General features: G+C 37.5%; 1 protein-coding gene across 1 annotated transcript in view; it reads left to right on the top strand.

The window, feature by feature from the left end:
• PRKAR2B (protein kinase cAMP-dependent type II regulatory subunit beta) overlaps window positions 1-27440 on the top strand; it is a 101297-nt gene that overhangs the window by 19432 nt on the left and 54425 nt on the right. Inside the window, exon 2 of the mRNA XM_004382602.2 lies at window positions 8325-8360. Within this exon, the coding sequence (XP_004382659.1) occupies window positions 8325-8360 (36 nt within the window). The remainder of the gene's footprint in view (window positions 1-8324; window positions 8361-27440) is intronic.

The raw sequence follows: 27440 nt of genomic DNA, 5'->3' as shown, positions 1-27440 counted from the left end.
CAATTCTACTCTGACCTATATATAGGGATGCTATAAATTGGAATGGACTTGAGGGCAACGAGTTTGATTTGGTGTTTGGAGCTTTTTGTTGTGACTTTTTGAATGTATGGCAATTTGAACTCTGCAGTTTTTGGCCAAGGTAGTATTCTTAGTAGTCTAGTCTGGATTGTTTACTCTTAGAAACAGAACATTGGTCTTCATAAATCTGTCGTTTACGTGTGTTTGACCGTGTAGGTTTAGAAGAAACAGTTTAGGTTATAGAGAAGTAGGGATTGCATTTATGTAGTTTTGACAATGACCTTTCCTATCTTTTTCTACTCCTCTTGTAAACCCACATTTTAAAGTCCTGAAAATATTTGGGAACCTTTCTCTCAGCATTGTTACTGAGTCAACTCGACTCAAATAGTGTGGTTTTATAAGCTTAGCCACTGGAGGACTCGTCTAGCTGAAACTGTATTTTTCTTTCTGTTCCTAAGAAGGTTCGTAAAGTCCTCATTAATTACGAAGTGGAGAATCATGTTCATTCATAAGCAAAACTAAGTAAAAGAGTTTTTTTTTTCTAGTTTTATAGTTATACTTTATTACTTTGATATTTTAAAATATCAGTTATATTTTAAGGAGTTTGCTTTATGAATAAAAAGAATGCAAATCCACATCTTTTGAAAAACCAAAAACCAAGCCCGTTGGCCGCCGAGTCGATTCCAACTCATAGGGACCCTATGGGACAGAGTAGAACTGCCCCATAGGGTTTCCAAGGAGCGCTTGGTGGATTTGAACTGCCGACTTTTTTGGTTAGCATCAGTAGCTCTTAACCACTATGCCACCAGGGTTTCTGCACATCTTTTATCGGTCCTTAAAGTTAACACTTTGTAAAAGCTGAAGCATCCTTATTTCATCTTGCTTTGCCCTGCTTCCAGCCTTGCTCTGCCTGTCTGGGTAACTGGGCACCTGATCTCTGTGACACATGCTGTATAATCAAAAAGGAAGAACAAAATTGATGCCACAAATGCTTGCTTCTCAAACAGTTCACCTTATGTCTGATCCTAAGTATGTTGAGTGCATGTGGTTCATAATTTGTGTCTCCTTAGGACCCAAGAGGTGAAGCTTTGCAGCACACCCTCCATTGGGATTCTGTCCTGGTATCCTTGAGCCCCTCCAGGAGCTGAACCTCAGCAAATTCTTAGGTACCATGTATCTGGAAACAACTCGACTCACATAACTGTGGCATGGAGTATCTCTGAGTGTTTATAAAAGTAATCAAGGCTCACTATGCTTTAACAAAAAATATAGGAAATAAGTGGTTCTTTTCAATACCAGGAATTAAACATATATAGAGAAGCTTGAAAATTATGTCTAACATTTAACTAGCAAAATATTTCAGGATTTTTTTTGTTGATGTTGCTGTTCGCTTGCTTGTTTGGTATTGATCTTCTTTAAAAGTTACTTCTTCCTTGGTTCAAAGGTGAGCCTTATTTCTCTTTTAATTCTTGAAGCACAGGCATAAGATAAATTAATTTATTCTGAGCTAAGTGTTTACTCTGTCAGAAATGATTAGCTTAAATGGTTTCCGTGCACACAATTTCTAGAATCTTTTATTTAGACAGTTAACAGATTCCAAACCAAAGTGTTTATTACTAGCAAAGGAGATTAATAGAAGGATACCAAAAAACCAACCAAACTCATTGCCATCAAGTCAATTCTGACTCATAGTGACCCTATAGGTCAGAGTAGAACTGCGTTATAGGGTTTCTAAGGCTGTAATCTTTTTGAAAGCAGACCGTCACATCTTTCTCCCTTGGAGCAGCTGGTGGGTTCCACTTGCCAACCTCTTGGTTAGCAGCTGAGTGCTTAACCACTGCACCACCAGGGCTCCTAATAGAAGGATAGGGATGCCATTTATTCAGCTGAACCCAAGATTATTGTGTATATTTCATTTCAAAGTATGTAACACTTTTCTGCAAAAGGCCCAGTAATGTGGCTCCAGTGTAAATAGAGTATTTTGTTTGTTTAAAAGAGCAGAACAAATGACCATGGATCCCAACTTATGACTCTTACTTCCTTCACCAGGAATTTCCTTCCCAGCAGTATGCTCAGAAAAGCAAACTATATGCACTGCCATCAACCTAGCTTTCCTTTTTGAAGACCAAAATAATTGGTTCATGTTTTCAACCCACTGCTTTTATTTTATAGAATATTTGATATTTTTTAGCCTTCTACTGAATTTTATCTAAAATTTTCAGAGTTAGGCAGCTACTTGCATGGTGTAAGACCCCTGCAGTCATTGTGTTCAACTAGGTGACTTGTACAACTAGACTTCGTTAAGCATCTCGTAACAGGGACTCTGTTACATTTCCAGTGCCCAGCATTAAAACAAACAAAAAAACCCATTGCCGTTGAGTCAGTTCTGACTGTTAGCGACCCTGTAGGACCCATAGGGTTTCCAAGGAGTGGCTGGTGGATTCAGACTGCCAGCTTTTTGGTTAGCTGCCAAGCTCTTAACCACCACAGCATTAACACTCAATAAAGCATTAAAGTAAGTGGGAACTAGGAGACCTGCTCTGTTTACTTCACAGAGTTTATTGATTAATACCACCCTTTGTCATTGAGTCTATTTCGACTCATAGCAACCCTATAGGACAGAGTAGAACTGCCCCATAGGGCTTCCAAGGCAGTAATCTTCAGGGAAGCAGACTGCCACATCTTTTTCCCGCAGAGTAGCTGGTGGGTTTGAATTGCTGACCTTTTGGTTATCAGCCAAGCACTTTAACCATTGTGCCACCAGGGTTCCTTTGATTCAAGCTGCAGGTATTTATTTAGTACCTCTTATATGCCAGATGATCTGCTTCTGAAAAGATTACAGCTAAGAAAACCCTATGGAGCACAGTTCTACTCTGTAACACATGGGGTCACCATGAGTCAGAATTGACTCAACAGCAAGGGGTTTGGTTTTGGTTTATCTGCCAGACAGTGTGTTAGGCTTTGGGCATAAAGAGGTGGGAAGATAAGCAGTTTTCTGCTGGCACCAAGCTCACAGATGGGTGGCGAAGTCAGAGGGGTAAACAGGTGTGTCAGGTTGTTGTTATTGCAAGGAATGGAGAGGCTCATTCAGTTTACCTCAAGTAGTGGAGGGTTTTTCTTACAAGTATACTCCAGGATTAAGGAAGACTTGAGTCAGTTACACTTCTGTGTCTCCTGGGAGCATAGGAGCTAAAACTAAACTAGTGGAATATAGTTTGGGAACTGAAAGCATGTCTAGTGAGATAAGCATGAAGATATTCATAGGAACACAAGACTCTCAGTATTCCACTGCAGTGGCATTTGGGAGAAAGTCAAACCTATATAAATATTTCTGTATTTTTCTTTGAGGATTCACTAAGATCTTAGGTTTTATCTCTTGAAAATATTAGGAGTTTAATATATTCTTAAATTATATCTGTTTGCTCAGGCAAATAACAAGTTTTCTATTTTTTTCTTCTGTGTTCTCGTAGTTGCTAGTATTGCTTCTGTTCATATGTGTATATAAACGTGTCTTATTTAGACAGTTAACAGATTTATTTATTACTAGAAAGTACTAATTACTGGAAAAGGTGACTAATAGAAGGATAGGGATGCTAATTTTTCAGGTGAGTCCAAGATTATTGTGTATATTTCATTTCAGGGTATATGAATACTTTCCTGTGAGTATATATATATGCTACAGAATATCGGTAGAATAAGAAAATCTAAAGATGGCAACAAAGAGTCTGAGAAAATTTAATTTGACTTGTCATTTTTAAAACATCTTCATATGTAAACTTTTTTGTTTTTTCAAGTTTTATTGTGGTAAAATATGTATAATGAAAATTTGCCATTTTAATACTATATGCCCTGGTGACACAGTGATTAAGCAAAGTGTTCAGCTGCTGACCAAGAGGTTAGCAGTTCAAATCCACCAGCCACTCCTTGGAAACCGTATGGGTCAGTTCTACTTTGTCCTGTAGGGTTGCTAGGAGTCAGAATCTACTTGACAGCAATGGGTTTGATTTTTTTGGTATTGAACTTTTTTTTTTTTTTAATTGTACTTTAGATGAAGGTTTGGTATTGAAAATTTTGATGAAAGATTCTGTAGAAGAATCCTGATCACAATGGTGAAAAATGTGGAACAAAATTTCAAATTCTCATGGAATCTAGACTTTCTGGAGCCTTCGAGGGCAGAGGACCCCCAAAACTATTGTCCTGAGACAATCTTTAAACCTTAAACCAAAAGTATCCCCTGAAGTCATCTTTAAACCAAATAATAGTTCAGCTTAATTAGTAAATAATGTTTGCCTTGAGTATTGTGCTCTTTTAAAGAATCATCTATATGTGATCAAATTTTCATCAGCAGTTTGAAAGGTTAGATGAGAAGCTTAGACAGCAGGGAGTTTGTGTTAATAATGGTGAAATAATTTGGAAAAGGATATTGAGAAAGGTGGCACAATGCATAGCATGTAATGTAATCAGTGTCACTGAATTGTACATGTAAAAATTGTCAAATTGGTTTATGTTTTGCTACGTGTGGATTTTCACACACACATTCCTTAAAAAAAGTTTTCCATTTTAACCATTTTTAAGTGACAGTTAAATTCAATTCAGTGACAGTTAAATTAATTACATTCACCATGTTTTACTGTCACCACTATTTGCTAAAGTTTTTTATTACTCAGATAAAATCAGTATCTCTTCAGCTGTAACTCCCAAACCTACTCACACAGCCCCTGGTAACCACTAATAAACTCTGTCTCTGTGCAGTCACCTATTCTAGATATTTCATACAAGTGGAGTCATGCAATATTTGTCCTTTTGTGTCTGACTTATTTCAGTTAGTGTAACGTTTTCAAGGTTCATCCGTGTCATAGCATGTATCAGAACTTCATTAATTTCTTTGAGAATTTGTACTGTTGTTTACTTTGTGAGTTTTAAAAATGGCAGTATTAGCTTACAATATATAGACATAAATCCCTTACATTTGAATAGGAGTTTATAGTTCACAAGCAGTTTATCGAAGATGTTTAGTTGTTTGTTTTTTCTTCACAAAACCTCCCTGGAAGAAGAGGGGCAGGTCTTACTTTCCATACTTTATAAGTTGAGAAGTTAAATCACAATTACGTGATTCATCCAAAGTTTCATGGGAGGCGACAACGCCAGTAGTAATAGTGGTAGAAGTCATAGTAGAAGGCGCCAGTCTCCTAACTGCCACTGAGTGCCCCGTGTGTGCCCTAGCCTTCACCATCTCACAGGTAACTACACGAACGCCGCGGTGTTGTTCCTCACCTGTCTCCTGCTCCTCTTCCCTGTACTTAGGCTCTTGAAGAGACAATACCGGGCAGGCCCTGGCCAGATGCGTATTTCTCTATTTCCCTGAATCTCAACCTTTTTCTAAATTTTGGTAGCTAGACAGAAAATCTAGAAAAATTGTGAAAGTTGGTGTTAACTTGCCAAAAGTTTGTGCAGGGAACACTTGTATTTTATCCCTGCAAGTAGATATGGAGGCTGAGGGATTGGATTCATGGTAATTGTCAAAACCCGGTGTTTACCGTGACTACTCACTGCACACCATTAGCCTGGTGCACTCAGTCTTCTCAACTCTGTCTGACCCAACGTCTCATTTACAATCGTGGAATGAAAATTATAGTCATATAATTCTGTATACCCACAATTTAAAAATTGATATGATTTCTAGCAAAAATATAAAGGAGAAATAAAGGAAAGTAAGTTATATTAAGTAAAATGTATTTCAGTAAGTATATGCTTCAGTAGGTATACAAGAAGACATAATGTAGTCAGATGCCCACACCTATATGTAGAATCACTAAGAATATAAAAGGTACAAACGTAGTCTGATCAGGATGTATTGTACTGGCAGTTCAAATACCACAAGTGCTTTTGACGCAGTGATGTGATTTTCTGAAATGGTGAACATTTATTAGTAAAATTCCAAACAAAACAAAATAGGATCTTGGAGAATTCAATGTGTATTAAAAACTGCATAAAATAATCATGTTTATGTATAAAAACAGTGTTAGGATCAAAGCTCAAACTGTTATAAACTGGCTTTTTTTGCCTACGTGAATATCTAGTGGGATATTTGAAAGCAGTGCAGTACAAAAGTTGTGTGGGATGTGGGACAGTTCTGTATTGTACAGCATTGTCCTAGACACTGTGGATTATTTAGTATCCTGGAGCTTGTCTGCCAAATGCCAAGGGTATCCTCGAATTATTGTGACAATCAAAATTGCCCTCACAAATTTAGAAAACTTTTCTAAATGGTGATGCCCCTGGTGTTGAAAATCTGTGCCTTAAACACTTCACAGAGACACAAAAACCTAAGGGACCCCAGGAAAACAAAGACTACCCGACATTTCATATCAGAAGCTCATAGTCATAGTTCTGCGATTTCACCATCTGGAGAGGCTAAAGCGGGTAGGAGGGCAGAGGATGTCTACTTTATTTTTGCCCCAAGGCTGAGATAGGTTTTTACCTTCATCTTGCCTTTATCTGCCTGCACTATCCATTTTGCATTCCTGTGGTTGAATTTTTTTGCACTTTGTCTACATTCACTGTCCTTGTAGCTTGTAGGGGAGGCTTTCTTTAGGAGACTAGGTCCTGAAGGAGTTGTGAAAAGAAGATTTGAAAGTGTCTAAGAAAACTGATGGAAATTTTTATATAAGTAATTTGTGATTGTGCAAATAAATGACTCAGTTATTTTGGAATATAAATAACAGATGTTATCTCTTTTGATCAATTTGGAGGATATAATTTTGCTGTAAACTATAATATTTTAATAGTTGCATTTGTGAGTTATTTCACAAAGGTAATCTATAATAACAATATAAATCATACTGGAAGAAAATATTTGCCCATTATCGTGCAATCTTATGAATCAGTATTTTCACTTTCTCTTCTCTGTGAGGCAGCGTTTTGGTGCCAGATGCTCCTAGGTTCAAATTCTCCAGGTCTGCCTTGGGGTGGCCATGTAATTAAAAGTAAATTAATCCAATTTCTCTGAGCCTTACTGTAAAATTTCTTCATCAGTAATATGAAGATGCTGATATTTAATAGCATGATTGTAAGGATTAATGTAAAGTATCTGGCCCACAGTCAGTAGTCAAAATTTACTTAGAGTACTTGTTCCTGTGCATACTTATTTTTCATGTGGTAGAACCGTAGAGCTGATAAAAATTCAGAGTTTTCTTTTTTACTTGTCCTGTTTCCCTAATGTAAACAATTTCCATAATTACTGTTGTAAAAGTATTGAATTCATGTACGTTATTGTAGACCCATGACACTATCATGCTAAAGTGTACTGTATAGTAGTCTCTTTTCTATACATAATACTAACTGTAAACTTACCTGCATCCCTAATAAAAGGGTTGCTTTTGTGCGTTTGTTTTTTAACTCACTTCTTGCAATAACTACGTAAGCAAAACCAAGAAGAAAACAACAGAGCTCAGCGGAGTGGGGAGATGGTAAGCTTGACAGTTGAGTGATGCACACACTGTCACACACCAGCCTGAGATTGCAGCCACCAGTGTACAGATTTGCATGTCATGGACCTCTGGGCTGTGCAACAATTGTCAAAACCACAAATGTGAACTCTGAGAATACCAGGGATGTGCTGTGCCTGACCTAGTAATGATTTCAGCATTCATGGACATTTATGAATTTTATTATGCTGCTGAATATATTTATTTATACATGTATAGTTTTTCCTTTAGTACTATTTATTTAAGATAAATCTCCATAAGTCGGACTACTTAAACAAAGGATACAAACCCTTTATGGCACTTGATGTAATTGCTTTTGTAAATTGTTTTCCAAAAGCATTGCAGAGATTTACACTGTTCCTAGTTAAGTAGTTTCGGCTCTCTGTAATTAGGGATTTTTATTAAGGTGTTTCGGGAAGACTAGTTTAATAGGTGGAGCCCTGGTGACAGAGTGGTTAAGAACTGGACTGCTAACTGAAAGGTTCGCAGTTTGAACCCACCAACTGCTCCTTGGAAACGCTATGGGGCAGTTCTGCTCTGTCTTATAGGGTTGCTCTGAGTCAGAATTGACTCAGTGGCAGTGGGTTTGGTTTTTTTTTTTTTGGTTTGGTTTAATAGGTGAAATACTGATTTTATTTTATATTTATTTGATTACTAGCAAATTTAAACATTTTATTTTCATATATTTGTGATATTTTCTTTTGTGTTATTTACTCATTCATATTTTTCTCCTACTAAAATTATGGGATAACTTACCAGTTTGGGGTTTTGGGAAAATTAGATTTTTATCTAATCCTATTATTCTACTTTTTCTTTCAGCTCCAGTAATAAACCGATTCACAAGGCGTGCCTCAGGTAAGCCTGATTATATTATGGATTTTGCTCACTTATGGTAGCATTTTAAAAAAAGGAACATAGTGTCGGACATGAAGGTATGAAGAGAATAATTGATGTAGTGTAATAATTTATCTGGCAGTCATTTTACCAGAAAACACAACTATGTAGTATATAATTAAGGACTGAGAAATAATTGAAAATGACCTCTTAGTGGCCAACCATAAATTCCCACTGTGCACTGAGACTGATGTACCTTTTTAGGTGGAAATTCTCACCCCAGTTTGTTTATTCTTGCTCTTGATAAAATGGAGCCCTGGTGATGCAGTAGTTACGGGTTTGGCTACAAACTGAAAGGTTAGCGGTTCCAACCCAGACAGCAGCTCCGCAAGAGAAAGACCTGGCAATCTGCTCCCATAAAGATTACAGCCTAGAAAACCCTATGGGGCAGTTCTACTGTCACACAGAGTCTCTACGAGTTGAAATTGACTCAACGGCATCTAACAACAACAACATGGTTATGTGATTTACCAGCCACAGTGTAGAACAAGTGAAGATGGATAAAGGGCACCCTAGAAAAAGTGATGAGTGGGAGTTTTTAATAAGGGACAGGAAAACTCTAAAAATGCAGATATAAGAACCTGTTATAGGGCCATTTAGAATAGGAGCAAATGCTTTACATTTGCTAATGTCCCTGAGACTACTACTGTCTTAAATATACTGCAGTTTCCTAATTCGTATTCACAATGATAGACCTTAGACATTATCAACAAGTCTAGACATTAACAAGTGATTAAATTAGGTTTAATATACTGTTTATGGGATACAATTAAGGGCATTTCTTTCTAAAATTATTTAAGTAAAATAAGTTTGAGCATTGAAATAGATAAACTGTTATTTGTAAAATCATCTCTGTGGAATACCTTCTCTGATAATAAAGGACAAATGAAGTTTTATTATATTTGGTTGGAGAAAATAACTTTTTAAAATGTAACTGGAAATTTTGTATTGAATATGCAAGAAAAACATTTCAAACAGACCTTCTTTGGAGTTCATATATTCCAAATGAGTAATTTATTTTCTGAGGTCACCTTATGCCATGTGATATTAAAGATATTTTAAGGTTAAATTTTATTTTTAATTTGTGGGCAGTTACTCGTATAATTTACCCTTATCATATATGAGCCAGGTCTATAAAGACAAAGACAGAATTTAGGACGTTGTGGTATATTGGGATGGTATCTACTTTACCCTCCTGAGCTTTTTGTAATCTCAAGGCATGCTTGATTTAAATGCTGAAAATGTGTAGACTGTAATACCTTTTGTGGAATGGGAGATTATATTTACACCAGTAAGGCATGAAACTGTATCCCAAACTATCCCAAGCTATCAAACGTGATCATATTCTAATGTAGTGTGTGCAGTCTTTTGTGAGCAGTAGTAGAAACGAGGAGGGAAGAATAAGGGAGAATCAGTACTGGGACCTTTTGTCTTCATGACATAGAAATTCTTTCAGTAGAAACATAGTTAACAGTCTTAAAGTAAATAATCTCCCTGAATTCTTTTTTTTTTGCCCCAACATTTTATTTTGAAAAATGTCAAGCTTGGAGAAAAGTTCAAAAATAGTTTAACAGACACTTGTATATCCTTTACCTAGATTCCCCGCTTCATATGTTACCCCACTAGCACGCTGTCTTCTTCCTCTGCTCTCTCTCTCTCCCACACACACTCACTTAAACACACACACACACACACATACACTTTTTTTTTTTTTAATTGTACTTCAGGTGAAGGCTTACAGAACAAATAGTTTCTCATGAAACAGTACACATATTGTTTTATGACCTTGGTTAACAACCCCACAACATGTCAACCCTTTAACTTCTCAACCTTTTTTTTTTTGGTGAAAATACACATAGCCAAAGATACACCATTTCAAAAATTTCTACATGCACAGTTCAGTGACATGGGCTACACTCTTCCAATTGTGCTGTTATTCTCACTTAAAATGAAGGCTTACAGAACAAAATAGTTTCTCATTTAACAGTTACTACAAATATTGCCTATGACAATGGTTAACAATCTCACAACACATCAACAATATCCTTACTCAACCTTGGGTTCCCTATCACCAGCTTCCTTGTCCCCTTCTGCCTTCTGGCCCTTGTCACTGGACTCCTGTACCTCGTTAGGCTCATTTGGTTTTATGGGGCTGTCCACTCCCAGGCTGAACGGTGAACCTCGGAGATAACTTCACCACTGAGCTAAAAGGGTGTCTGGGGGCCATACTCTCGGGGTTTCTCCAGTCTCCTTTAGGCCAGTAAATCTGGTCTTTTTTTTGTGAGTTAGAATTATGTTCTACATCCTTCTCCAGCTCTGTCCAGAACCCTCTGTTGTGATCCTGGTCAGAGCAGTCAGTGGTGGTAGCCGGGCACCATCTAGCTGTACTGGACTCAGTCTGGTGGAGGCCTTGGTAGCTGTAGACAGTTAGTCCTTTGGACCAGTCTTTTCCTTGTATGCTGTTCTCTTCATTCTCCCTTGCTCCCGAAGGGATGAGACCAGTGGAGTATCTTAGATGGCCGCTCACAGGCTTTTAAGACCCCAGACACTACTCACCAAGGTAGAATGTAGAACATTACATTGTCTTTATAAATTGTTTTATGCCAATTGAGCTAGATGTTGCCCTAGACCATGGTCCCCACAGCCCTCTGTCCAGCAGTTCAGTCCCTCAGGGAGTTTGCATGTGTCTATGGGGCTTCCATGACCTTTCCTTGTACAAGTTGTGCTATAGTTTCCCCTGTATTGTATACTGTCTCACCCTTCACCCAAGATACCACTTATCTATTAGCTATTTAGTATTCACCCCCACCCCTCCCACACACATACACATTTTTATTACTGAACCTTTTAGGAATCTTTCTGTTTTGGAAGATTACTCTTTTTTTTTGTAGAAAAATGAAAATAATATATCATTTATTGTTGTAGTTATTATTAAAAATTAATTGTAGTAGTAGAAGTAGCAGCTGAACAAATCTCCTTAAGAGTAAAACAAAGCAAACAATGATCCTTTTGCATCATTGTTTATCTGGCACATTTATGGGAAAGAACCTACGGTTTGGAGTTATACAGACTCAAATTCAAACCTCCTACTTAACTGTGTGACTCTGCATGTAAGTTATTTTTCTCATAAGAGTTTTACTTTGTTATTTTCCTTTTCTTTCAGTTTGGGATCTCAACAGCTGTATTCAAGCTTGTTCCAAGGGTTAGGTTGGATGGTGTTATAGATTGAATTGTGTCCCCCTAAAATGTGTGTCAACTTGGCTAGGCCATGATTCCCAATATTGTGTGATTGTCTTATCATTTTGTCATCTGAGGTGATCTTCCTATGTGTTATAAATCCTGCTTCTATGATGTTAATGAGGCAGGATTAGAGGCAGTTATATGTTAATGAGGCAGAACTCAATCTACAGTATTAGGTTGTATCTTGAGTCAGTCTCTTTTGAGATATAATAGAGAGAATCAGAAATTGAAATAGGGGACCTCATACCACCAAGAAAACAGTGCCTGAGCAGAATGCATCCTTTGGACCTGGGGTTCCTGTGCTGAAAAGCTCCTAGACCAGGGGAAGGTTGATGACAAGGACCTTCCCCCAGAACACACAGAGAAAGAAAGCCTTCCCCTAGAGCTGGCACCCTGAATTTGGACTTCTAGCCTGCTAGACAGTGAGAGAATAAATTTCTCTTCGTTAAAGCCATCCACTTATAGTATTTCTGTTATAGCAGCACTAGATAACTAAGACAGATGGTTTTTTTAAATCCCCAGCAGAGTGTCTAGGCTCTCAAAAATGTTAGTGCTCAGCCCTCTTCTAGTGAGCATGGTTTAAAACAAAACAAAACAATAAAACTCTCAGCCCTGTGCCTTAGCCTATCAGAAAAAAAGTCTTCATAGAGTCGTAACACTGTTTAATATTAGTCCTTTAATATGACCATCTCTTTTTAGCATTTGCATGGTAAGTTTTTAAAAAGATTATAGTGGTTTCCCTCTACGACTTTGTCTTTGAATTGAAAAAAAATTAAATGTCCCATCAACCTTAAGACCTTGCATCGTGAGGCCAGACCTCTACCTGAATTTTTTTTACCCTACCATCTTATCTTAAAAAATGTCAGTCTTAGAGAAAGTATAAAAATAGTTCAGCAAACACCCGTGTATATCTTTTATCTAGATTACGCAGTTGTTAATATTTTGCGGCATTTGCATGCTGTCTTCTTCCCCTTCTCTCTCTCTGTCTCACACACACGCATACAATTTTTTTTTTTTACTGAACCTTTTAGGAATACTGAATACTTCAGTGTATATCTCCTAAGAGCAAGGACATTCTTCTGCGTAAGCATACTGTAACACTCAAGGAATTTAACCTTGATACAGTGTTGTTGTCTGATATACGATTTAGAGCCAGATTTCCCCAGTTGTCCTAATGTGTCCTTTTTTTGGGTGGAGGAGGGGGGATGCAGTATCATTGAAGGATCTTGTATTGCATTTAATTGTCATGACTCAATTTTTCTTGCTTCCACAAATTGACTCCCACAGATTTTTGAAATCTGCTTTTCTAGAATTTTGACAGTTATCCCTAATGATGAACCAGTTTCCTGTATTGCTTCTTGTGAATTCTTGATGGTAGGGGCACAACCACAGTCTGGTCCTTGTGCCCCATCCACATCCATGAAATCTTTGCATTGAACATTCCGTATTGCTTTCAAGGACTACTGCTGAATATTACTTGCTCTGATAATTAATAATTTCTTATAATAGAAGTGAAAATGGAACTCCAAATTATGAACTTGCTAATTTCTTCTCTCATGTAGATAATTAACCACTCTTCAATTTTTAACCATAACGTAGCATTAAATTTTATAGTAAATTTTTAACAGAGCTATAAGTTTTATAATTTGTGCTAAACTAGCATTTATAATAATTCTGAGGTGAAATTAAGTCTTTAAATTTCACACATCCACTGTGTAAAATTATGTATTAAAAATGTCAGTGAAATCACCCAAAACAGAAAATTCTAGTCCCAAGAAAATAGTGAAATAGGAGAAGTTCAGGTCTTGTTTTTGAATCCAGTTCAGGGAACATATGTTTCCTTTTGTTCTGTTTTGGAAATATTTTAAAGTCTTGGTATTCATTGCTTCTACTTTAAACTCATTTGGTGATAAAAGCTTTTTACCCCCAAAATTATTATTTTTCAGAGGTATTTTGCTGATATGCTGGCATAAATATATTTACATGCATTTTGTTTTGAAATGAACTTCATTTTGAGTAATATTTTAAGCTTGGCAACAACCCACTAGGTAGTGCATATTGGGAGAATACTGCTTTAACTAACTAATTAATTCAGCAAACATTCACTGAGTCCCTACTGTGTGCTAGATATAGTACTAGGGATGCAAGAAGAATAGGACGCAGCCCTTCAGAAGTTAACAGGCTAGTGGGGAAGCTGGCTATGACTCATAGTGTAGTAAATACCATAATATCCACAAAGTGAAAAGGAGAAAACATAGTTCTTTCAGGGTGTGGCTCAGAGACAGAATGCCATTTGATCAGGTCTTTTAAGGTTTATAACACGAGTTTCAAGAAAAAAATAAAGGAATGAGTGTTTGTGCTTTATCACTACCAAAAACTACCCCTTGCTGTCAAGTTGGTTCTGATTCATGACAACCCCATGTTTTACAGAGCAGAGTAGAACTATTCCTTAGGATTTCTTGGCTGTAATCTTTATAGAAGCAGATCACCAGGCCTTTCTTCCGTGGCACTATTGGGTAGGTTCAGATCACCAACCTTTAGATTAGTAGTTGAGCACAAACCATTTGTGCCACTGAGGGACCTTGTTTTATCACTAATAGCTAGCTGTTTATATCTGCTACACTTATTGTAGAAAGTCCTTTTGTACAGCATCCTTTTGAACTCAGTTGGTAACCAAAAGGTCGGCAGTTCAAATCTACCAGCCACTCCTTGGAAACCCTTTGGGGCAGTTCTACTCTGTTCTGTAGGGTCACTATGAGTCGAATCGGTACAGGTTTTTTTTTTTTTTTTTTTTTTTTGGTTTGGTATCATGCTCTTTGACTCTGCCATCAAACACCTTGATAGTGTGAACTGTGGCTAATACAGGAAAAGCACTTAACACAGTATCTCACTAGTTTATTTCACAGTATCAGTCCATTGTCCATAGGTGTCTCCAGAATAGACAGGGGTTTCCAGGACCCTGGGCTGGATGTGGAAATGCTGGTGGTGTAGTGGTTAAGAGTTCGGCTGCTAACCAAAAGGTTGGCAGGTCGAATCCACCAAGCGCTCCTTGGAAACCCCATGGGGCAGTTCTACTCTGTCCTGTAGGGTTGCTATGAGTTGGGATCTGCTCGATGGCAATGAGTTTGGGTTTTTTTGGTTGGGCTAGATGTAGGGGTGGGTCAGGAGTAGCTTGTGGACTGCAGAGTTTGACGTGGAGAATGGTTAGAAAGATGACATCCAGGTTGACAGGATGAAACCACAGATGCCAGCACTGGGCAAGGGAGGTGAGAAGAGAGGGTGCAGGGTGGACCTGGAAAGGTTCTCTGAGATGCCAGAGCACTCTGGGTGCTTTGTCGGGGCCTCTAAGCCACTTCAGGCACTTGTTATCTCTCTGTACCCAGACTAGTCTTAAAATGTGCTCTCCCCTGTGGTTCTATGCAAATAAATCCAAGTGAACAGAGTAATGTGCTTCTTGGGCCTGATCTCCAGCTGCTTCCCTCTCCTCTTTCTTGCTCTAGCGGTGTGAAGTCTCTGACAGTTGAGACTTCCTGAGTGCACCGTGTTCTTGCATGCCTTGGTGCCGTGTGAATAATAGAGCCCAGTGGAATCTGTGGGAAGCCTTTAGTCTCTCTGTCTTTTGTTGTTAGGCTCAGCAATGCTGATAAACTATGTCAAGACCAATGAGAAGTTAGCTTGACCTTTATTGCATTTTCTCTGCAGTAGTCTTGAACTCTCCAGATAAGGGAGAAAGGAAGGTAGTGGTAAAAACAACACGACAGCATTTTTTTTTGTGTGTGTGTGTGGGTGTTGTGGGGAGTACTCTTCTGCTCCTACAGTCTCCTCAGACTCTTCATGCCGGTAGGTACGGAGGACTTGGAGGATGGCATGGGAAGTCTACATAGCCCACTGAGCTGGTTGTGTGTCCTTATTACTGGAACACCGCTTCAGGAGCTGGGGAGGAAGTGGGAGAGCTAGATAGATTTATAACACAGATTGGAGAAGATAGAATGGACATTTGAGCTTTTCTCAACCGTTCTCTTTTTATGATCAGGGTTTAGGTCAGTACTTCACAAACTCTTTGTGTGAAGGACCAGGTTTTTTGGTTTTTCTCCCCAATCCATTGCAGACAGGTACTTTTATAAGATATAAAATTGCCACAGCAATATCAATTTGCTGTCATAGTTTTAAACACTCTCCCTCTATACTTATCTCCTTTTGTATGGTCGTGGTTTAGGTGACATGACCGTGGTGTGGTCTACATGAGATTTGAAAATTCTCATAAAAAGCTTTTACAAAGGAAAAGTGCAACTTTATTTAAAGGAACTGATTATTTAAAATTATTTTATTTTACTTCTTTAGTATTTTGTAAGAACAGACTACAAAGTAATGGTGCCCCCTGGAGTAGTAGAATGGTGGTACGTGGCAACCCTGGTCTGTGATACTCATGCAGTGACTCTTGCCTATCACATGACAGTTTATTCTTTGAAGACTGCACATGCTTCTCTTGTATAGCCTTGCTACAACTCACTCCCCAACCATGTCCCCCATCCCCTCAAGTATTTCTTTCTTTCTGGATGCCATGTATATAGAGAGTAGTACCCATGCTGTTGTTGCTGTACACATCATTTGATACTGTAGCTCTTTTTGCACATGTCCTTTTCCCTCTACTAAACTGAGCTTCGTAATTAATGAACTGAGAACAAAGGGCATTTCTGGATGCGGTTAAAGAAAAAATAGAACACAAAGTAAGGAAATGGAAGTGCTAGAAGAATGAGAAGATGTGCATACTGGGGTTTAAGATTTCTGAAGTAGAGGGTGCTGGTTAAGGACCAGCATGTATGTAGTTACGGGGTAAGACTACCAAAGAGGGGATTGGATGAAGTTTTATTGGTGTCAAGGAAGCAAAAAAAAATTTGAGCATGGGCTCTCAGATAGGTTGTCAGCTTGAACATTGAAGTCTTCCATGATGAGGTCGTATTGGAGTGGAAAGAAAACTGAGACATATACCAGTCATTGAAGGGGAGGGACCTGGATTTGGGAGGTGTTGCAGTCAGGAGGGGTACCTGGATGGCATGAATCTCAGAGGATCACAGGTGCTTGCACGGGAGTATCAAGTAGTGATCTGCATGCCAGTGTGGGGAGCCATGAGAGTGCTCTCACTATCTTTAGGATCCCACTGTGTGTAGGGAGTGGGACCCTGTAAGGGAAGTGGTGTTCTTGGAGAAGAACCAGGTTTCAACTAAGGTGGAGAAATGGAGTAAACGTTCTGTAAAAGCACTTGAGGGTGTGGGTAAGATGTTAGAAAGGTTAGTGGTGGACAGGAGGAATACACAGGTCAGCAGTTTGATTCAGCAAATATTTATTGAACAGTTACTATTGCCAGGCACTGTGCTAGCCACTGGGGCAAAGCAGCAATAAACATGCCCTGCCCTTGGGAAACTTGGAGTCTAACGGGGAAGCTTAAAGGAGTATAGAGATGAAATCGGGGAAAAGATGGTATTCTGGAGAGTCTTGCATCTTGTGAGTGAACAAAGATGATGGAGCGAAAAGGATGTAGTTGGACTGATGGTTATAATTTATTCTTATGTTGTCGTTAGCTGCCCTCGAGTTGGCCCTGACTCTTGGTCTCCCCGTGCACAATGGAATTAATTGGTTGCAGATTGGACCGTTGTGATCCTTAGGGTTTCATTGGCTGATTTTCAGAAGTAGATCACCAGGCCTTTCTTCCTGTAAATGCTTGTTAAACTAAACTTTCTTTAAGGCGTACTCCATTAGCTTCCCAATGAGCGCAGTTTAACCTTCTGATATGTACCTTAAGTACAGAAGGCAGCATTGAGCCATTATTTGATTTATTGATCAAATAAAGCACATTGAGGCCCTTCAGTGTGTTTTGCACTGAGCTAGACCTGAGTCAGGCAGACATAGTTTAAAATCTTATTTCCATCATTTATTAGCTATGTGACTTTGGGAAGCTTACTGTAAAACTGGGTTGTTGTAGTAATTCATGAAGAGGATCCAGGTAAACCTTTTAGCACAGTACCTGGCACATTGTTGTTGTTAGGTGCTGTCGAGTCAGTTCCGACTCATAGTGATCCTATAGGACAGAGTAGAACTGCCCCATAGGGCTTCCAAGGAGCGGCTGGTGTATTCAAACTGCCGACCTTTTGGTTAGCAGCCATAGCTCTTAACCATTGCGCCACCAGGGCTCCTAGTGAGTTCTAAATAAACTTCTATCTATTGTTAGGGCCAGTGCAGCAAATTTTAATCTAATAAAAATGCCATAATATTAGTATCCCTATTGTTTCCTCCTATGACTTATCCCACTTAATTTTACTTGGCCAGAGTACATAATTTTGTGTACCTGTTAGAACTAACTCTACCCCAAATTAGGATTGACTTAACAATGTATTGATATTGTGGGGTAGGTGAGGGATTTCTTTCTTGTAAATGTAACTTCTTTTTAGCTTTTTAGATAAAGACAAAAAGCAACTTTAGTCTCCCCCAAAATTAAAACCTGTGTTTTTAGACTCTTGTTTTGAAAATAAGTTATTCCGTCTGGTTGAATTTAACCTATTATTTTAAACACGTGTGTAAATGTAACCTCCTTGCTCTTTCTTAATCAGATTCAGTCAGCTTCTTCATTGGAGCTGGTTACTAGAGAATGAGTCTCTGAGAGCCCAGCAATGTATTTCATACTAACTTGTCATTTAATCATGTTTTATGATATTAAAAAATTAATGTTGCAGTTAAAAAACAAAAAATGTGTTCAAGTCTGCTCTTCCACTTACCAGTCGTTCATGTTTTTCCTTCCCCTCTCTTTTTTCTATCTTCAGATTTGAGTTACTAGAACCAGAGAATGTTGATTTTGTCCTTGTTTTAGGGAGGACAGTGTAATAAAACTACTAACACGTTAAAATATAGATTAATGGCATCCTGTTTTCAAAATAAGGGAAAAGAGGAGCCTTTCATTTCAAAGACTAAACAACTTAAATAATTGTATTGTTAGACCTGTTTCAAGGATTTAGGAATATTACAATCTTTATTTACCTTCATGAAAGAAGGTGGAACCGAGCTTCTCATTGGATATTTAAAAACACAATTGCAAGCTATATCTCCCCCTTTGAAAGCAGATACAAATATTTTAATGTACTCATTGTGTCACAGAGACTAACAGGCTATGAACATAGCAAAGATTTTTAGAAAATGTGCACTGCTTCAATGCTATGAGAGCATTTTCAGAGCAGTGACTCCCCAGGTGCTGAGCTGAGTTTAGCAGGTTACTGAGTGGTAATCTGCAGTAGAAACATGAAACAAATTTAGCATATTCACTCTTGTGGCTTTCTGACAAACTGTTACATCTAAACTATCCTTCTTAGTATTTTCACTTTATTCAGATTTTATACGTTACTAGGGTGTTGCTTTTTTTTTTTTTTTTAGCACATTTGTATGGGGGGGCTATTGAATGTATTTTAAATATTTTTTTTAGATTTGAGAGCTGTATTTGGAATTAGAATAAGTTTACAATCCAGAGTTACATTTTTATTGATTAGAAAATAGACATATTGTACTAGATAGGCAAATAATTAGAAGTTAAATAAAATTTAAAATTTCCTTTAGTTAAATCATCCTTTTGGAAGGTATTCTTGATGTTTTACATACAGGGGGTGTCTTAGTTATCTAGTGCTGCCATAACAGAAATACCACATGTGGATGGTCTTAACGAAGAGAAGTTTATCTCCTCACAGTCAAAGTAGGCTAAAAGTCCAAATTCAGGGCGTCAGCTCCAGGGGAAGTCTTTCTCTCTCTGTCGGTCTTCTCACCAGTGTTCCCCTGGACTAGGAGCTTTTCGGTGCAGGGACCGTGGTCCAAAGGATGCGCTCTGCTCCCGGCACTGCCTTCTTGATGGTATGAGGTCCCCCTGTCCTCACTGCTCACTTCTGTCTTTTATATCTCAAGACATTGCCTCAGGACACAATCTAGTCTTGTAGATCAGGTCCTGCCTTACTAACACGACTGCGACCCATCCTCCCTCATTAACATCATAAAGGCAAGTTTACAACATACAGGAAAATCACACAGTACCAGAAATCAGGGCCCAGCCAAACTGATACACACATTTTTTGGGGGACATAATTCAAACCATGACAGGGAGTGAGACTGAAATCTTTTTGGGTGGTCTGTGTTATTAGGTGCAGGAGAGTCACACTGTGTGTTTCATCCATGACATAGATTGAAACAGAGATGATTACGAATTTTGGAGGCAGCCTGTGATTCCCTAGATGCTTTTGATGAATTTGAATTTCTCCCAATTTTTTTTTTTCCCTCGCTTTTGTCAAATACTACATTTTTCTAACAAGGGAAGGAGCTCATAAATTTGAATAAGGTTCAATTATTTTGGTAATGAAACTTGGTAGTTTAATTTGTGAAAGTAGGTGATGATGAGAATACTAACAAGTATTCAGGGTCTACTGTGTGCCAGGAACTGTTCTCAACTTTGCTTTCGCCATGATAACCCACGAGATCACTACCACAACCCTTTGAAGGAGGTTTTCTTATTATCTTTGTTTTACAGGTGTGGAAACTGAGGCACAGAGAGTTTGAGTAACATGCTGAAGGTCATATTTTTATGATTCATCATTTTATGTTACTTGTTTATTTTTTAATATTGGATCAACCTGGTTTTTAACTTTTATTAATTAGGAGTTATGGACTAGTAGAAATATGAAAATTTGGATACTTCCAAGCAGGTGTTTATGAAGATTCTGAAGGAAAATAAATCAAACCACATCTAGCTATTTTCCCTGTTTATAACTTTTATCCTGAATTTTGAAATTATGTTAAGTATTTTACACACGAAAGTCCAATAAAGTAGAGAAAAAGCAGTTGTTTGAGGGTAATTCCTAGTGCCACCATTGTTTTTCTGTGTACACTCTTAGAGAGGAAGCATTTAAATTACTTTTATTGTTGTTTAACAACACCCATGGCATTCTTTATATTTTAAGGAATTCATCGTTCAGATTCTCTGTGGTCAAAATTATGATACGGTTTACATTTTAATGCTTTTATAATTCAGTCAAATTAAGAATGATTCATATTACTTTTGATCTAGATTTAAGTATTGTCCCCTTCTTTTTTAAGCTAGAAATCTGAAAATATCATATTGCCACACAAAGTAATCGATAAATATATATAAATATTGTAAAAAACCATAATACTATTAGTGTACACATGGAAGTAACTACATTTCCAGAAATGATTTGCTTGTACTTCAGTCAGGTTTATTATTGCTTTTTTGTATCTCCCTGGAGAGAGAAAAAAAAATTCCTTAATACTGGAAAAAAAAAATTTATATTATATTGACTACTATCTACGTATCTTTCAAATTCTACAAAACAAACAAAAAATTAATGATGTAATGAAAGAAAATGCTAAGAGCTGAATAAGTCATGTTTGCTTGGTTTGCAGAATTGTAATCATTAAATACTATCTCTCTTGTAATTATGAATTCTATAAAAAATAAGATCCAATTCATATGTTTGAATATTCTAGAAACATAAGTAGTCTAAAAGCAGTATGTTAGATGCTCTGTGGTGATTTGGAAGGATGGGGTGAGGTAAGGAGTAGAGGTCAGGAAGGTGGGCATGGATAGAGGGAAGGGAGAAGAGAGGTGTGATGGTTGTGTTAATTCTCTCCTTTTAATCTGAAATGATTTTAAGTGACTCCCATATCTTCAGCAATAAGAAGTTAGGATCTTTTTTTTTTTTGGCCTTTTTAATCATGAGGTTGTGTTTCCCAGGATATATTAAATTAAACTATTACAATTTTTTCCATAATGGGATCTTTTTGAAGTATATCCAGGTGTTTTATAGTTGTGATCAGTGTGTACATACACCCACTCCTCACTTATTGATATGGTTAGGCTCCAAAGACCTGGTCGTTACACAAAAATTGATGTTACGCAAAAATGAAGGATGACTACATCAGATGACAAAATGGAGGGTAACTGCATCATTACACAACTGCCAAACCACTGAGAATCATGGCTCAGCCAAGTTGACACTTTACCTTAACAGCCAACATTACTCTCACCTTGCACATCAGTGTTCACTACTGCCAGATATGTTATTAATGTGCAAAATAGTCAAACAGTAGATTTTTTACTATGTCATAAATGCGAATTGTCAGATACCAAGATAGTTGATAAGTGAGGAATAGGCGTATACCTTTTATATTTTTTAAAAAAATGTGTTATGAAATTAATACATGCTTATGGTAAAAAAAAATCAAATAGTACAGAAAGGTATAAAATGAAAAGTAAAGGTCTTTTCTCTCCCGTTGTTCTGAATCCTAGTCCTAGAGGTAATCATAGTTTATGTTTCTTGTGTACTTTCCTAGAATTTTTTATACGTATACAAGTATATATTTACTTGGAATTAAAATTATATTAAATTTTGCATGTTGCCCTTTTCACTTAACAGTGTGTCATGTACAACATTTCATGTAATTACATCTAGAGCTACCTCATTCTATTTTGACTGAATGGTATTCCATTATGTATTAAAATTTGTATAACAGTGGTGTTTAAATTTTAGGTACCTATAGTAGCCATTTTGGCACAGCGAGTAAGAGCTTGACTGCTAACCAAAAGATTGGCAGTTCAAATCCACCAGTCGCTCTTTGGAAACCCTATGGAGCATTTCTGCTCTGTCCTATAGGGTCGCTATGAATCAGAATTGACTTGACAGCAGTGTTTTTTGTTTTTTTGTATTTTTTTCCTTTATAGGAGCCCTCGTGGCACACTGGTTAAGAGCTGGCTGCTAACCAAAAGATCGGCTGTTCAAATTCACCAGCCTTTCCTTGGAAACCCTGTGGAGCAGTTCTACTCTGTCCTGTAGGGTTGCTATGAGTCGAAAATGACTTGAGGGCAACAGGGTTTTTTTTTTTTTTTTGGTTTATATCTGCACAATTGTCTAAGTTTATTTACAGAGTATATTTCTAGTGGAATTGCTTAGTCAAAGGTATGAGCAAGTGAAATTTGTTTAGGTATTGTCAAATTGCCTCCTAAAAATGGCATACCAATTTATAGTTCCATTGTCAGTACATAACACTTACTATGCTTAACACTGTGTAAAACACTCTGTATTACAGAATTTTTAAAAATATCTGTCAGTTTGATAGATCAATTATGTTTTAGTTGTCATTTCCTTATTTATGAATGAGGTTTAGTATCTTTTCATTATTGTTGACAATTTGTATTTATTTTTCTGTGAACTGCCTATTCAGTTCTTTTTTCCTTACTGATTTGTAAGTGATTGAGCTCTGAGGTCAGATATCTGGGGGTTCAAATTTGGCCTTTGCTACTCACTAGTTGTGTGTCCTTGAGAAGGGTTACTTAGTCTCTTTGAACTTCAGAGTTCATTATCTATAAAATGGGGTGGTAACAGTATCTAACTCATGGGGTATTGTTAATTGATTAATGACATAATGAATATAAAATGCTTAACATGTTTCCTAAAGTATAATATGAATATATGTTGGCTAGTAGCATTATTGGAAATCCTGGTGGCGTAGTGGTTAAGAGCTATGGCTGCTAACCAAAAGGTTGGCAGTTCGAATCCACCAGGCACTCCTTGGAAACTCTGCGGGGTAGTTCTGCTCTGTCCGGTAGGGTCACTATGAGTTGGAATTGAATCGACGGCAACGGGTTTGGTTTTTTGGTTTAGTAGCATTATTAATACTACTAAAATTTAAAAATTAAGAATAGGTGACAGAATTTATCAGATGCCTTTATAGCATCCATTTGATCATTTGGGTTTCTCTTTTAACATAATCATATGGTAAATTGTATTAACAGATTTTCTGATATTGAACTACCCTTTGTTCTTGGAATTAACTCTGCTTAGTCGTAACATTTATTAATTGTGTTCTTAAAATATAACTAACACATACCAATTATGGCTTTGTCATAAATCATTTTTCAACACAGGATCAGCACTCTGGAGTTTAGGTGTATTTCGGAGTGCACTGTTGAATGTGTTTTACTGTTTTAGGTAAATAATTAGAGGGCAGAGCTAGAGCTAGAAACTCACTAGCTAGAAACTGTAGGTTGAAACACCTACTGACCACAACAAGATGCATTCATCGTGTAACAGGTGTATTAGTCAGTGTATATAAGTAACAACTATTGTTCCAGCTGAAGAAAATTAAAACAAATCCACGAGAGCCAAAGTATGACCTTGAGTATATCCCACCTGAATTTGGAGACCATCACAGGAATAGATTTGATGCATTGAGCACTAATGACTGAAGACCAGACAGGTTGTGGGATGACACCATGACATCATACTTGAAAAAAGCAAAAGGTCATTAAAAACACAGGTAAGAAAGAAAAGACCAAAATGGATGTCAGAATAGACTCTGAAACTTGCTCTTGAACATAGAGCAGCTAAAGAGATTGAAAGAAACGATGAAGTAAAAGAACTGAGCTTAAGATTTTAAAGAGTGGCTCGAGAAGACAAAGTAAAGTATTATAATAAAATGTGCAAAAATCTGAAGTTAGAAAACCAGAAGTGGAGAACACGCTCGGCATTTCTCAGGCTGAAAGAACTGAAGAAAAAATTCAAAACCCGAGTTGCAATATTGAAGGATTCTATAGGCTAAATATTGAACGATATAGGAAGCATCAAAAGAAGATGTAAGGAATATACAGAGCCACTATACCAAAAAGAATTGATTGACATACAACCATTTCAGGAGGTAGCATACGATCAAGTACTGATGGTATTGAAAGAAGAAGTCCAAGCTGCACTGAAAGCATTGGTGAAAAACAAGGCTCCAGGAATTGACGGAATACCAATTGAGTTGTTTCAACAAGCGGATGAAGTGCTGGAAGTGGTCACTCGTCTATGCCAAGAAATTTGGAAGACAGTTACCTGGACAGCTGACTGGAAGAGATCCATATTTGTACCCATTCCAAAGAAAGGGAATCCAACCAAATGCGGAAATTATCGAACAATATCATTACTACCACATGCAAGTAAAATTTTGCTGAAGATCATTCAAAAGCAGCTGCAGCAGTAAATCAACAGAGAACTGCCAGAAATTCAAGCTGGATTCAGAAGAGGACATGGAACGAGAAATATCGTTGCTGATGTTAGATGGATCATGGCTGAAAGCAGAGAATACCAGAAAGATGTTTATCTGTGTTTTATTGACTATGAAAAGGCCTTCAACTGTGTGGATCATAACAAATTATGGATAACATTGTGAAGAATGGGAATTCCAGAACACTTATTTGTGCTTGTGAAGAACCTGTATGTGGATCAAGAGTTAGTTGTTTGAACTTAAGGAGGGGCTGCTGCGTGGTTTGACATCAGGAAAGGTGTGTGTCAGGGTTGTACCCTTTCACCATACTTATTCAGTCTGTATGCTGAGCAAATAATCTGAGAAGCTGGAATGTATGAAGAAGAATATGGCGTCGGAATTAGGAAGAAGACTCATTAACAACTTGTGATATGCAGATGACACAGCCTTGCTTGTGGAAAGCGAAGAGGACTTGAACTACTTACTGATGAAGATCAAAGACTGCAGCCTTCAGTATGGATTATACCTCAACATAAAGAAAAAAAAAATCCATACAACTGGACCAGTAAGCAACATCATGATAAATGGAGAAAAGATTGATGTTGGCAAGGATTTCATTTTACTTGGATCCACAATCAATGTCCATGGAAATAGCAGTCAAGACATCAAATGACGTATTGCATTGGGCAAATGTGCTGCAAAAGACCACTCTGAAGTGTTAAAACAAGCAAAGATGTCACTTTGAGGACTAAGGTGTACCTGACCCACGCCGTGGTATTTTCAGTTGCCTTATATGCATGTGAAAACTGGACAGTGAATAAGGAAGACTGAATAAGAATTGATGCGTTTGAATTGTGGTGTTGGTGAAGAATATTGAATATACCGTGGGCTGCCAAAAGAACGACCAAATCTGTCTTGGAAGAAGTACAGCCAGAATGCTCCTTAGAAACGAGGATGGTGAGAGTTGGTCTCACGTACTTTGGACATGTTATCAGGAGGGACCAGTCCCTGGAGAAGAATACCATGCTTGGTAAAGTAGAGGGTCAGCGAAAAAGAGAAAGACCCTCTTGAGAAGGATTGACACAGTGGCTGCAACAGTGGGCTCAAACACAGCAACGATTGTGAGGATGATGCAGGATTGGGCAGTGTTTTGTTCTGTTGTTCATACAGGGTCGCTGTGAGTCGGAACTGACTCGAAGGCACCTAACAACAGCGTTGTTCCATCTAAACTGTGGAGCAGAAAGCTGTGTAGGGAAATTACAGTATTTGTTTCTGTTCTGTGTTTTCATGTCTTTTAAGATTATACTTTACTTCATGAGTTTTTAAACTACAGTAGAACTTTTTCATATGTGGGAAAACATTACAGGTTCTAATTATGCCTTTTAAGGATGTATATACCTGAAATAGCATATTATATTGTTTCAGTGACACAAGACCTTTTTATTTTAAATTGAGAATCTAGTGAAGGAATGAAACACATAAACAACATTTGCAAAATCACTTCCCATTATTTTCCTTCCTATAAAAGCATTTTCATCCATCAAATACTGACTTCCTACTTATTTCCTCCTTTTTTAGCTTCAGAAGTACTAAGGACATTAGAAAAATGGTGCTGCATGGGATTTTTGTGTTGAAAATGTAAAAACTTGGATTTCGTGCTATGGGTCTTTCTTCTAACAAACTTATGTTAAAATTAAAACCTAGAATTCCAATAAGAAACACTTTGAATAATCATAATATATACCATTTATTGAGGGCTTACATGATCCAGGAACTGTTCTAAGTTCTTTACGTGTATTAATTCATTTTCTTGTTAAAACCGCTCCATACAATGGGTACTATTATTATTTTAATACTACACATAAGGAAACACATTCACAGAGAGATTAAGCCCAAGGATACACAGCTACAAAGTGGCAGACATAGAATTCAAACTCAGACATTCTGCCTGCAGGGCCTGTGCCTTTTAGATACTCCATTCTACTGACAAAGAAGGAACTACTTTTTGGATGTATGCATTTATTGCTATAAACTGACCTCTGAGCACTGCTTTTGCTGTGTCGCAAAGGTTCTGGTAGGATGTGTTTTCATTGTCGTTTGATTCTATGAATTTCTTTATTCTATCCTTAATTTCTTCTATAACCCAGTAGTTTTTGAGCAAGGTGTTGTTCAGTTTCCATGTGTTTGATTTTTTTTCCTTGCTTTTTGTGTTGTTGATTTCCACTTTTATGGCTTTATGGTCAGAAAAGATGCTTTGTAATATTTCGATGTTTTGGAATTTGTTAAGGCTTGCTGTATGGCCTAATATGTGGTCCTTTCTGGAGAATGTTCCCATGTGCATTGGAAAAGAAAGTATACTTGGCTGCTGTTGGGTGCAGTGTTCGGTATATGTCTGTGAGATCAGGTTGGTTGAGTGTAGCATTTAGGTCTTCTGTGTCTTTGTTGAGCTGCTTTCTAGATGTTCTGTCCTTCACCGAAAGTGGCATGTTGAAGTCTCCTACTACTACTGTGGAGCTGTCTATCTCTCTCTTCAGAACTGTTAGAGTTTGTTTTATGTGTTTTGGAGCCCTGTTGTTGGGTATGTAAATATTTATTATAGTTATGTCCTCTTGGTGTATTGACCCTTTAATCATTATGTAGTGTCCTTCCTTATCCTTTGTGGTGGATTTTACTTTAAAGTCTATTTTGTCAGAGATTAATATTGCCACTCCTGCTCTTTTTTGAGTGTTGTTGCTT

The sequence above is a fragment of the Trichechus manatus genome, unplaced genomic scaffold (genome assembly GCF_000243295.1).
Source record: "Trichechus manatus latirostris isolate Lorelei unplaced genomic scaffold, TriManLat1.0 scaffold00096, whole genome shotgun sequence".
Lineage (NCBI taxonomy): Eukaryota > Metazoa > Chordata > Mammalia > Sirenia > Trichechidae > Trichechus > Trichechus manatus.
Note: the sequence above shows the minus strand (reverse complement) of the source record. Positions and strands in the feature narration are given on the sequence as shown.